The 13,041-nt window shown below is 39.0% G+C and overlaps 1 protein-coding gene across 1 annotated transcript in view; it reads left to right on the top strand.

The window, feature by feature from the left end:
• Positions 1-9,852, top strand: part of cpt1a2b (carnitine palmitoyltransferase 1A2b) — a 48,465-nt gene extending 38,613 nt beyond the window's left edge. The window contains exons 15-19 of the mRNA XM_071474725.1: positions 1,410-1,538; positions 1,834-1,989; positions 2,232-2,345; positions 3,346-3,438; positions 5,186-9,852. Of these exons, the coding sequence (XP_071330826.1) occupies positions 1,410-1,538; positions 1,834-1,989; positions 2,232-2,345; positions 3,346-3,438; positions 5,186-5,314 (621 nt within the window). The 3' untranslated portion in view covers positions 5,315-9,852. The remainder of the gene's footprint in view (positions 1-1,409; positions 1,539-1,833; positions 1,990-2,231; positions 2,346-3,345; positions 3,439-5,185) is intronic.
• The last annotated feature ends 3,189 nt before the right edge of the window (positions 9,853-13,041 follow it).

Below are 13,041 nucleotides of genomic sequence, written 5' to 3'. Positions count from 1 at the left end.
CAGTTCTGACAGTGGTGCTCATTCAGTGAAAGTGGGGGGTATAAGACGGCAATGTAGAGAGTTACATTAACAAGATCTAAAATTAAATATGACCCAGGGGAAATTAAACTCTGGCAGCACTGCAGCATGTAAATGATTGGGACCTAAACTTTTACTTACCAGACAAAAAGGTCTCAGTAGAAAGTAGGATTTAGGAGAACAGTATGAAAAAGCTAAAATATCAAGGAAAGTTTAAGTGTGATTCTTAATTGCAGGGACTATAATCATGTCATCACCACAGTTCCCTCCCTCCAGCACTGAGTCAGTCAACAGTGGGCCTCCAAAGGTGTTGTGTAGTGGCTGCATCACAGCTTATGCACACACCTTGACATTAGTAAGACTACCCATCATCCACTGTATCCAGTGCTTGCATGCATCAGTATATTTACACATACATACAAACAAACAGACATACAGATACTTAGTGGCTTTTCTGCATGTTAAATTAACTTTTATGCATGTTACTTATTCTTAATTCTAAGAATAACAGAAAAATGACACCATGATGAGCAGGACCAGGTGAGATTTTTGCCCCTTGTGTTATTCTCCTGTCTGCACTGGTTGTAGTGGCACAGACTTGTATGCTAACTGTTGGCACAGAAACAAAAATGTTTCTTTAGCTTGTAAACGTAAGTCTGACTCATCCTTTAATGTTATCTTTAACAAGCCAGCAAAACACAGACTCAAAGACAGTTTTGAATTTTCATTCAGACACAACAAATGTTTTTCCTGTCCAAAAAGGGCTGGATGACCCAAACTGAAATCTATTCTACGATAAATAATCACACATTACCTCAGTCTAAATACATCAGTGCATACTCGTTGCTTCCCCTGTTGGATCATTTTTGTTTAATTAAATTTAATTAATTGTATTCCCATTTAATACCCAAATACAGAAACTCAAATCATGTTTTCTATGTTTATTTGGTGGATTATATGGAGGATTATAGTTATGTTGAGATGTTAGACCATGTTGTTAAGTAATTAGTACAGAACAAAGTAATTGCAGTAGAATCTACTGACTTTAAAGTACACAGAGTAACAAGTAAGGGGAGCGGATAACTGTATAAATAGCCATGTACAGGACAGTAAGTTTTAGTCATAAGCACAGCAACTACCTTGGAAGTTTTTGCTGCTATTTTTTTATTTATTTTTTTATTTTTATTTTTTTTATTTTTAGAATATTTTTAGAATATGTTTTCAGAGTCATGTCCTTAAACCCCCCTTCCTGGATGGATCTGTTTATCTCTCTGTTTGTCTCTCCATCTTGGGCTGGTATTCTGTTGAGCTGTTGATCTTTTTTAACAATGGTCACGTTTGCATCTCTTTTATCTGCTGCCATCTTCCTCTCAAATCTCTTCTTCCTCCAGGATCGTGGTGGTTTCTGTCTGACCTACGAGGCATCGATGACCCGTCTGTTCAGGGAGGGCAGGACTGAGACTGTACGGTCCTGCTCCAATGAAAGCTGTGCCTTTGTCAAAGCTCTAGAGGGTGAAGAGGTACTGATCAATCTCTTGATTCTGCTTTCAAGTCTAAAGAGTGAAAGTTCACACAAAATTTTAAACTCCAATGTCTCTCCAATCTCCTAATGTCAGTCCAAACCATATTGTCACAGTAAAAATTACAGTCTCCTAGTGGCCCAGACCTCTTAATCATCAGTCTGTTTGGTGCTGTATTTGTGGTAAATGTGTCCTTTTTGGGGATATGTTTGTGGTAATTTAAAGATAATATTTACTGCAGGTGATTTTATTTCAGGGAGTCAGTGAAAGTGTGACGTGTGATTTGGTTTGACAGGCAGAGGAGCATTGCAGGCGTCTCTTCAGACTGGCTTCTGAGAGGCACCAGAACCTTTATCGAATGGCTATGACTGGAGCCGGAATCGACAGACACCTCTTCTGCCTGTACGTGGTGTCCAAATACCTGGGGGTGGAGTCACCGTTCCTGAAAGAGGTTAGCTTTTGTTTTGTTCGCTATTGATGTTGCATCTTCTCTGATTTGCTCATCAACATACTGTACATAGAATTTGTGTATATATGTGACAACAGTGTCAAAACATCACTAATGTGTGTATTAACAGTACAAACACGTGTCGCATAGGTTTTTCTTGCTCTAGTATTCAGTACAAGGAGGATCTACCTTCACATGTTCTGCTTCACCCCTTTCTGTTTTTCTCTTTCCTGCTCACATTCCAGGTTTTGTCAGAGCCTTGGCGTCTCTCCACCAGCCAGACTCCAGTTCAGCAGATGGAGCTGTTCGACCTGAAGAACCACCCTGACTTTGTGTCACTGGGCGGAGGGTTCGGACCTGTGAGTAATGCACATTTTCCTCTACTTGACTTCTATTCTAGACTTCTACGTATATGTCGTATATATCGTAGTGAGATCTGTTTGGCCTTTAATAGACACTTTGCAGAAGCTGTTCAGGACGAGGATAGTGGATCCCCTCCTTCTAACACTGACCACCTTTTTATTTATCATGATTATGTAGTTACTTTAAATCAAGCCTCTCAGTTTCTCTCATGTCTCTGCTCTACTAATTGCTGAGCACATAGCTCACATTTCTAGCCTTTCTATTTCTAATACCCAACATGGGCAGTTTCCCAGAGCCTGGGAAACTGCCCATGTTGTTCCATATAGACAATGGCAAGAAATTCTGACAAAACCCAAAACCTTTAGTTTTTTTATATAGAAATAGAGCAAACTTCTGTAGGAAAAGGATTGTTGAAGAGTTTATGGAATATGGTGATTTAATTTATAGGTGTGCCACCACTCTTAAACGCTTGGATGCTATTTATCATCCCCCCCTTTATTACAGGTGTTTACAGTACACATAATTTGTTTAAAACAGTTGTAAGGTCTTCTCTTTCTGAAAGACATGAAAGGCATATGTATTTGTTTCTCTACAAGGCCCTGAATGGCAAGCTGCCAATAAAACACTTCATCTATGCCAGACTGTTGCTCGGTCTACTGAATGGCTTTCAACTGCAACTCTCTCAAGTCTGTGTATTACTTGGAAGATCTGGTTTTAGTTTTTATGTTCAGTTTTTCCAACCACCTTGATATCTTTGTATTTAATTGTATTTATATACTTGTTTTAGTAATAAACTTTTATCATTTTGTATCTTTTTTAGTTGAAATGAAGGAAAATAATGGATATAAATGACAAGATCATACTGGGTGCAGCATGTTATTTAAAGTCAGAAGCTGACTGTATGGTTGTAAACACAGACACACATGGCATTTTAGTGCAGTAAATGGTGTGTGAGGCTTTAATACTAATTTCATATGATGTCTGTGGTCATGTTAGGTTGCTGATGATGGTTATGGGGTGTCATACATCATTGTGGGTGAAGATATGATCAACTTCCATGTGTCCTCCAAATACTCCTGTGGCGAGACTGTAAGTAAAACCTGTGTTCTTTCATCAGGGTTTAGAAAACACAACTGGAATCACACTGAGATATTACATCATAACAATTTATTGATCATCCATGTGTAATTCGATAGATTGTGATTTATGTAAAAATGTTGAAAATAGATCTGATGATGTCTCCCTTGTTTGTATGTTTGTATATATATAGTTTCTTCTTCCTTGTGTTTATATGGTGAATGTAACATGACAGAGTACACACAAATCACTGTCAATGATTGACAGACACTCCCACGGGAGAATAACTGTCCCACACCTGGGCGCACAAGATGAGTGGAGTTTTATCTGTTTAAGATCATGGTTGTAAGAGCTCTTTAAAATACTTCTAACAAACTTTTAGAGAGACTGCAACGTTAGGATGATCAACAAATTGTGATGCTGAGCAAGAGCAGTGTGGGATAGTCTTTTATCATGACTGAAGTGACATGTAGTGAATATCGTGTACATACAGTACATTAAGATTGGACTCAAGCAGGGAGGAATCCTCTGTAAAAATGGTAGAGATCTTTTTTTTACCCATTAAAGTGAGAAGAACAAATTGCAACAAATTGCAACACATCTGAACATCACAAATGATGCATCTTGGAAAAAATGGAAAAATAAATGTGAGCATTTGTATTTTTGTCCAGTTACTTTTCATTATATAACTGCACATTTCTAACTAAAGATGTTCAACTCCAGCATCACTGGAAGTTTTAAACACCGAATGAAGCTTCACTTCATTTTCATCTCTATTCACTCCAGCTGGGGCAGTAGTTTACACTGAATTAAATTAAGATAAACTATCTTAACCAACTGCTTTTTCAAACACACAGAAACATAGACGCACAGATAAATTGAGAGGCAAGAGAAAGCCCCCAACACACTCAACCCTGCTTTGGTTACACAGTTCACTGTTAAGGATTAGGCTGTCTCGGATGGTGGTTCTTTTTATTTCCATTAAAAATGATTAGTAACTTGCTTCTTCTTGAGCTTTCGTAGTTACAAGCCCAAACAACCCATTAAGCTGTAGTTGTACAGTAAATCAACCTGACACTTTAGGTGTCACTTGTAAGCACTGCAGGGAAAAAAATTGTTGCTAAGGATAGTGTATTAAGTCTGTCTATCAGTGCAAATATAAACAGTGGAAGATAGAATGTATCAGTCTTGCAGGGGCATGCAGGATGATGCATGCAGCTTTATTATTCACTCAGAAATTTCAATGAATTATTGCACAATAACAGTTCAGATATTAGCTATGATTCAGTGCAGACTGGGTTTCCAGTCGTAAGGCCGGGTTGTGTCACCTTCCATTCATTGTTAAACCACAGAGCACATGACAGGACAGCAAAAAGTGCAGTCCTTCGCTGTCTGTTTTCACTTCTCTTTATATATTCTTATTTTTCCTGCATTCATGAATGGACTCAACAGAGGGAGAGTGATAAATCAGCCAGGTCTATATATCAGTCAGTATTAGCTTATTGCAGATAGATCTATGTGGTGTATATACTCAAATTAGGTTTGACTATAATCCATCCAATAAACTCTCAAATACCTCTGTCAGTATCCAATAATGGTATAAAACTTAACTTGTACAGCTTTACCCACTTCTCCTCTTTCATCCTGTTGTCTCTCCTTCCTTCTCTCTTTGTAGTTTTGATTCTCTACCCACATCATTTTCTCTATTTTAACCTTATCTGACTCTCTAAATTCTTCCATCTGATTTTCTTGATTGTAGGACTCCCACAGGTTTGGAGCTCAGATAAGCAAAGCTCTCCAAGACATCATGACTCTGCTCACTCCTGACACCAAAACCGGCTCGTCCTCTAAAGCCGCAGCCCAGCCTCAGTCCAAGAAGCTCCTCTGAATGCAGCTGAAGGCATCAGACTGTGTGGGTAAATATTCCCCTGAAGACGTCTACAAAGAACCCGTTATTTTTATGTTCTCACAAACTGACTAAGGACAGAGAAAAACATTCATTAAAATGACAAAAGTTAATTTAAAATCAAAGGGAGATCCCAGCCCACACCAACACAGCTACAGGCCCATTCACACAGAGAAACAAGGAAGCAACCACTGTCCAAAAGCCTTTCTGTGTAGATGGACACTAATAAATATATTTGACAACTGTTCAGCATTAACACGTGACAATACAATATGCTTCCAGTCCTCAGAATATGAAAACTGTGATTGGTGATTGTTAAGAAAAGAGGGAGTGAAGGTCCTCACATTAAAAAAAGGAAGTCTTTAGGAGAAATGTACAAGAGACAAGTCACCCTCAGAACAGGCGGACAGAATCAAGAGTTCCTAAATCTCAATAAAAGTGAAGGGGAAATGGTTGTTTACTTTGAAAGCAAACCAAAGTTCCCCCAGTGTGAAACGATGATGTGCAGCTCATCCCACACACGCCCCTTAACAATTTTATGTTCATGATTGAGGGTATTGCGTACATGTTGTAGTGTATTACTAAAAATCGAAAAAGCTTCAGGAAAAGAGGAGGCGTAGGAAGGCAGAGATTCATCTTAATCAAAGGGAAAGAGTTACGGACCTCCACCCAAAAAAGCCCCCGTCTTTACTTCTATTTACTTTAATGTGTCAGCTGGGACAAGAAGTTTATAAACTATACAATTACAGTCCTGATCTCATCTCTGGAATGGCTTCTTCTGGTTGACCTTCATTTGCTTTCATCTATCACCTGATCTCTGGACATTTACAGCAGCCTGAATCAAAAGTTAACGATCTGATGGGGGCGCCTCGGTGGCTCACCTGGTAGAGTGCATACCATTAAGGCAGCAGCCCTGGTTCGAATCCGACCCACGGCCCTTTGCTGCATGTCATCCCCTCTCTCTCCCTGACTTTCCTGTCACTCTCTCACTGACCTATCCAATATAGGCACTAAAAGGCCAAAAAAATAACTTAAAAAAAAAAGTTAATGATCTGATGACTTTTTTGTTAAATTTGCAGTGACAGAGAGAAAGTTTCGACTGTTGAAAACAGGACAAGTCATTGTGGTAACAATAAAATGCTACAGTGGCTTTTATACACAAGCAATTACTAATGTATGTGTGCATCTTTAACTTGATTGCCAGTTTCTGTAGTGAAGGGTAAAGATGCCCTGGGGGAGATTTTCCTCGAAACCAACATACTGAGTCTATCCTTGAGGTCTGACCTGCATGTTGAATCATAACACATTTGCAAAACCAATGTTTCACTAACAAGTGGGAGCCTGCCAGCGCTTTGGAGCTTACATGGCAGTGCTTAAAGTTTCATCACATTACATGTAATTTTGTTTGAAGCCTCTTAAACTTGAGTTTAATTTCAGTTTGAATTGAGTGGTTCCATATAAATTCAGATTCACAAGATTCAGGAACAGTATCTGATGTTTTCAATATTAAACAACCCTTTTTTTCAGGCTCTATTTTGACCAAGATCAGGTGATGACTCATAATGGTGGACATATTTTAGACATGCTCAGGAAGGGAAAAAAAAGGAAGGAAGGAAGGAAGGAAAAGATGACCTCCTTCAAATAGTCATTCCCAAATCTCTGGTGGTCACTTGAGCGCCGTAATTGTTACCCCCCCATGTCAGTGTCCTCAAGTTCCCTCTACTCTCCATGCTGCAGAGGTTAACTTTTTTCTCTTCCCACCCTGCTCCCATTGGATCTATGAGGAAGCAGAAGAAACTGAAATCTGATTTGAAGTTGATATTCGCAGCACGGGCCTGGCAGGTTTGGTATAAGTGTAAATGTAAGGCAGCAGTGATTTTAAAGGTCAAAGGTCATGATCAGAATTTAGGTTCATCAGTGTAAAACAATGCAGTCCACTTCAGGGCCAGTGGAAGGTTTAGCTAGGGGAGGACATTGATGAATTATTTCCCTCTTCACCCTCTGATACTATACAATACAATAACTCATCCAAAACATGTGCCTCAATTCAAGTATTCACTCTCTAAAACAGTTTCAATGCAATTTTCAGATCAATGCAATTCCTAAGGGAAACCTTATAACAGCTATTGTTTAACTGTCTTCTCTGTGTGTGTCAATATGAATGTACTACAGCTGGTTGAATAGCTACCATTAGCATGGTCAGGATGTGTTCTCATGTGCAGCGATGTTGTGGTGAAACAAAAAGCGTAAGCCAGCTAATAACTCATTTACTCTAATACATGAAACCTATAAGTAAAAATGTGTGTTTCAGAGTTATTCCTAAAATTATCCAAAGTTTCAGACTAATGCAATTAGAAACTTTGGCGAAAAAGCTTCCAGTTTTGTCAATGTGGTGTTAACCCTCCACTACATGTCTGCTCATGATTTCCAACTGTACTCTATAATTGTCTCTTTTTAGGCTGATTGTTGGCTTGATATTTTAATAACCTCAGACCACAGTGGCCTCTGTTTTTCACTCAACATTTAGTGCCTCATTTCCCAAACTATTGAAGGCCAGAGTAACCATTTGTTTTTTTTGATAATCACTCTTGTTTCTCAGCCAAAAGGCACTCCTCTCAGTTTCATAAAAGATCTGTAAAGACAGTAACAGTCGCAGCAATGTACACTGACAACCTCTCTACCTCTCTACATCCATGACTTCTATATGAGGAAGACAAACATATAGCTACTTTATTTTACCAGAACAGCGTTCTGCTTTCAGCTGATCACAAAAAGATAAAAACATCAACGCAGGTAAGTGTTGCAGCGCTGACAGGACATCTTAGCCAGTTTGTCATGATTAGATTGTCAAAATCATTAAGTACGACTGTTTAACCGATTAACACCCAAGGTGCCCTCTAAGAAACGTTGTAAAACCCAGGCACTGTTTGAAAACAACCTCCTAAAATCTAAGGGTTTTCAGAAAAACTTTATGATCACTAAAACCTTTTTTACTCAGCTTCTGAAGCAGATAGAACCATGAAATAAAAACCCTTTGAGAGCTTAAAGCTTTGACCTTTATTGTAAATGCCAGCTATGGCTGGAAAAACAAGCACATTTGTTTCGTAGGGACAGAGGCAAAGATTTACAATAAAAGCTAATGGTTTAAGTTCTTAATGCTTTTAATTTCATGTTTCTATCTTCTACAGAGGCTGAGAAATAAAGGTTTTAGTGACAGCATTGCATCAGGTGAATCTACCTCTAGCTAGTGGTGATACTGGCTCGCCGATCCTCCTGCTCTGACGGCATGTCTCACCCTGAGCCATAGATTAGCTGGTTAGCATCTTAGCAGGTTGAAGTCAGTGGTCAGTGTCTGAATCCTCTAAGTCATTGTTTTAGTTGTTTTCATCCAGGTTACTGCTGTAATCTGCTTCAGTATCTCTCTTCTCACTCAGGTCGTCAGCCATGTTCAAAACCTCGAATTAAAACCACCGTGTAACAAAACAAAATACATTTCCCATAATGAATTTCGCCTTCCTGACAAGAATGTCAGGGAATCACAGTGTATTTCATCGGTCAAATGTCTTTAAAACAACACAATTTTATATATTACGTGTGTGTCTCATCTCGTCTTAAAGGGGGAAGGGCACATACGTTGCAAACAGTCTTAATGGGTTAATTGTGATCACAAAAAAATCAAGCATCAAAAACATTTGTCACAATCGCACAAAAATAAAATTTTAATTTTAAAATAATCTCCCAATCAATTACCGATGTCCTCATCTACCTTCAATATATACTTGATGAGAGTATTCTTGTAAACCTGTTTCAGGAAAACTAGAGACTCCCTGGGTCTCTTTAATATGGGCTTCTTACAATGTTAGTACATTTAAGATTACAGTTGTTTCAGTTTGGATAGGGGCCTGATACAGATGTAATTTGCTTCCCTATTTAATATCTGTTGTTAACATCATGCCTCAGCCTGGCTGAAAAACATAAAGCCAGTGAAACCAATTCAGTGCCTCAGTCTGTTCCACAGTGCTGCAAATATTATTATCAAGCACTAAGTGATGAAATCAGTGTCCTCTGGTTTTCAATGGTTTGGACAATGAGCCTTTCACAGAAAAAAGCAGTGAAGCTCGAATTTCGTAGCAGTTACAATTTACTTTAATTACTAAAGGTAAACATTAATATTAGCATTGTCTTTTCTTACCTATTAGATTTTGGGATACATTTTTATTGTATATTTCTGTGTAACCTGGAACAACTGCTTTTTTCACTCTTGGTTAATAGTGCTGATGCTTGAATGTTTTTGATGAATTTTTGGGTATTGTAGATTAATTTTTTGGTATTGTAGTTAAATTATCTGATATCCCATGTTTACTGACTTTACACTCCAAAAGATCCTCATTATTGCTATGTTTTCTGTTTGTTTTCATTGTAAAACTTATTTAAATGTAAATTGTGGACTCTTTGAAGAAGGCCTTTTACAGATGGTGATGTCATGTTATGTAAAATAAAAATACTTAATGAACCTAGAATGCATCTGCATCTTGTCTTTATCTATGTGGAAAACAAAACAGATTGAAGTGTAGTTGAGTAAAAAGCACAATATTTCGCTCTGACATCTAAAGTAGCAGAAAAAAACCATTTAGGCAAAACCATATACAAAATACTAGTTGAAAACTTCAAAACATTACATGCTTTTTTATTTGAAGGCTCATAAACTTAGATTTAATTTCAGTCATTATTGTCATAACTGTTGTTCCAGCTGTATGGAAGCCCATTTCTGCCAGGTAAAAAACAGATGAATAGCCACCACAAAAAAACAAACAAAAAAAAGCACATGATAAATTGAAATTTTGATACAGTAAGTCAAAATATTTTATACTTAAGATTATTCCTCATTTTGGGTTAGACAGTAAATATCTTGTAATTTTGAATTACAATTTTATGTTAAACCACTAGCTCATAATTTTGATTTACCTCATAATCTTTAATTGATTTTGAGTCAAAATATAGACTAGAATGTCAGTTTACTTAGTTTTGCAGTGCAAATGCCTAAATTATACAATGATTTCTTTTACCTACCATCTGTTATCATTTATAGAAAACTGTATCAAACTTACTTTGTAAGTTTTATGAGCAGCAAGTGTGTATCTTAAGTGTCTTATCTCAAAAAGAAAAGGAAAAGCAAAGGAAAAACTAGAAACAGCTTGAAACTGTGATAGAATGTGTGTGTGTTTGTGTGTGTGTGTGTGTGTGTGTGTGTGTGTGTTATAAAGAAGCAAAGTTTGCCTGTTTCAGGGCTTTATATACTTTGTAACACACATGCACCACTAACAATTCAATCCTACGGACAGGACCACACTTGTGTTGTTGTATATTGTGGCTTCTTTCCTCCTATTGTGCAATATAATTTAACTCAAGACATCAACACTTTTTATAGACATGCACAGTGCCATTAGTTTGAGAACCCATAAAACAGCCTCACTGTGTCTCTTTGTTCTCCTAACATTCCTCGCTCTCATCAGGAAAGCTGAGACACCTACAAAAACTGATGTGTGGGAGTGTTTGCCCTGAACAAACACAGCACTAATGTGAAAAATAGCCTGCAATTTCTCTCGGCTGCTTGACAGTGATAGTGTTTTAACAGTGTAGTGCTTTTAATGGGACAGAACAGCACCAGGAAATGTTTGGTTTGCATTTGTGGTTAACGTTCCAGCATTATCATCTCTACTAGAGTAGTGATCACTGTAAGTAGTTTGACCCTTCATAAACAAAAGTAACAGGTTTTACCACAGAGATTCCAGAGACCTAACATTACTGTCCTGGCGTGTTTGTGTCCTCTGGTGAGTTGCAAGCTGTTGGCAGTTGGATTGGTTCTCTGCGCTTCAAGCCGTGCCAACACTTCAGTTATTTTTGTACCAAAAACCAGTATCATTCGGCAGCATGGAGGAGAAGATGAATCAGCTGACCTGGAAACTAGTTTTGGCTCAGTGCACATCAATTTACCCAGAAAACACTCAACATCAGATGATCCGTTTCATGTCAGTACCCAGAGTACAGAGTAGCCAGAGTAGAAAGGCCCCAGGCCCGGAGTTCAAACCCAGAACCTTCTTACTGTGAGGCGACAGTACTGCTCCACCATACTGGTCCTTAATTTGCATGAGCAAATTTGATAACTGACAGTTTAAATTTCACATTGTACCTTTTTCTCTTTGCCGCCATGGTTTTTGAACGTGAGCGACATCCAAACAACCAGGCATCTACAGTGCATCCGGAAAGCATTCACAGCGCTTCACTTTTTCCACATTTTGTTATGTTACAGCCTTATTCCAAAATGGATTAAATTCATTTTTTACCTCAAAATTCTACACACAATACCCCATGATGACAAAGTGGAAAAAGTTTGCTTGAAATTTTTACAAATATATTAAAAATAAAAAACAAAAAAAAATCACATCCACATAAGTATTCACAGCCTTTGCCATAACACTCAAAATTGAGCTCAGCTGCATCCTGTTTCCACTGATCATCCTTCAGATGTTTCTACAACTTGATTGATGTCCACCTGTGGTAAATTCAGTTGACTGGACATGATTTGGAAATGCACACACCTGTCTATATAAGGTCCCATAGTTGACAGTGCATGTCAGAGAACAAACCAAGCCATGAAGTCCAAGGAATTATCTGTAGACCTCTGAGACAGGATTGTATCAAGGCACACATCTGGGGAAGGGTACAGAAAAATTCCTGCAGCACTGAAGGTCCCAATGAGCACAGTGGCCTCCATCATCCGTAAATGGAAGAAGTTTGGAACCACCAGGACTCTTCTTATAGCTGGCCGCCCAGCCAATCTGAGCGATCGGGGCAGAAGGGCCTTAGTCATGGAGGTGACCAAGAACCTGATGGTCACTCGACAGGGCTCCAGGGTTGCTGTGTAGAGAGAGGAGAACCTTCCAGAAGGACAATCATGTCTGCTTCACTCCACCAATCAGGCCTGTATGGTAGAGTAGCCCGATGGAAGCCACTCCTCAGTAAAAGGCACATGACAGCCACCTGGAGTTTGCCAAAAGGCACCTGAAGGACTCTCAGACCATGAGAAACAAAATTCTCTGGTCTGATGAAACAAAGATGGAACTCTTTGGCCTGAATGCCAAGCGTCATGTCTGGAGGAAACCAGGCACCGCTCATCACCTGGCCAATACCATCCCTACAGTGAAGCATGGTGGTGGCAGCATCATGCTGTGGGGATGTTTTTCAGCAGGAGGAACTGGGAGACTAGTCAGGGTCAAGGGAAAGATGAATGCAGCAATGTACAGAGACATCCTTGATGAGAACCTGCTCCAGAGTGCTCTGGACCTCGGACTGGTGCGAAGGTTCATCTTCCAACAGGACAACGACCCTAAGCACACAGCCAAGATAACAAAGGAGTGGCTTCAGGACAACTCTGTGAATGTCCTTGAGTGGCCAGAGCCCAGACTTGAACCTGATTGAACATCTCTGGAGAGATGTGAAAATGGCTGTGCACCGACGCTCCCCATCCAACCTGATGGAGCTTGAGAGGTTCTGCAAAGAAGAATGGGAGAAACTGCCCAAAAATAGGTGTGCCGAGCTTGTAGCATCATACTCAAAAAGACTTGAGGCTGTAATTGCTGCCAAAGGTGCTTCAACAAAGTATTGAGCAAAGGCTGTGAATACTTATGAACATGTTCTATTTTTGTTTT

Source organism: Trachinotus anak, unplaced genomic scaffold, assembly GCF_046630095.1.
Source record: "Trachinotus anak isolate AG129_WGS33_773 ecotype Australia unplaced genomic scaffold, CSIRO_AGI_Tana_v1 ptg000003l, whole genome shotgun sequence".
In the NCBI taxonomy this organism is placed as follows: Eukaryota; Metazoa; Chordata; class Actinopteri; order Carangiformes; family Carangidae; genus Trachinotus; species Trachinotus anak.
The sequence above is the reverse complement of the archived record's forward strand: the minus strand, read 5'-3'. Positions and strand labels throughout refer to the sequence as shown.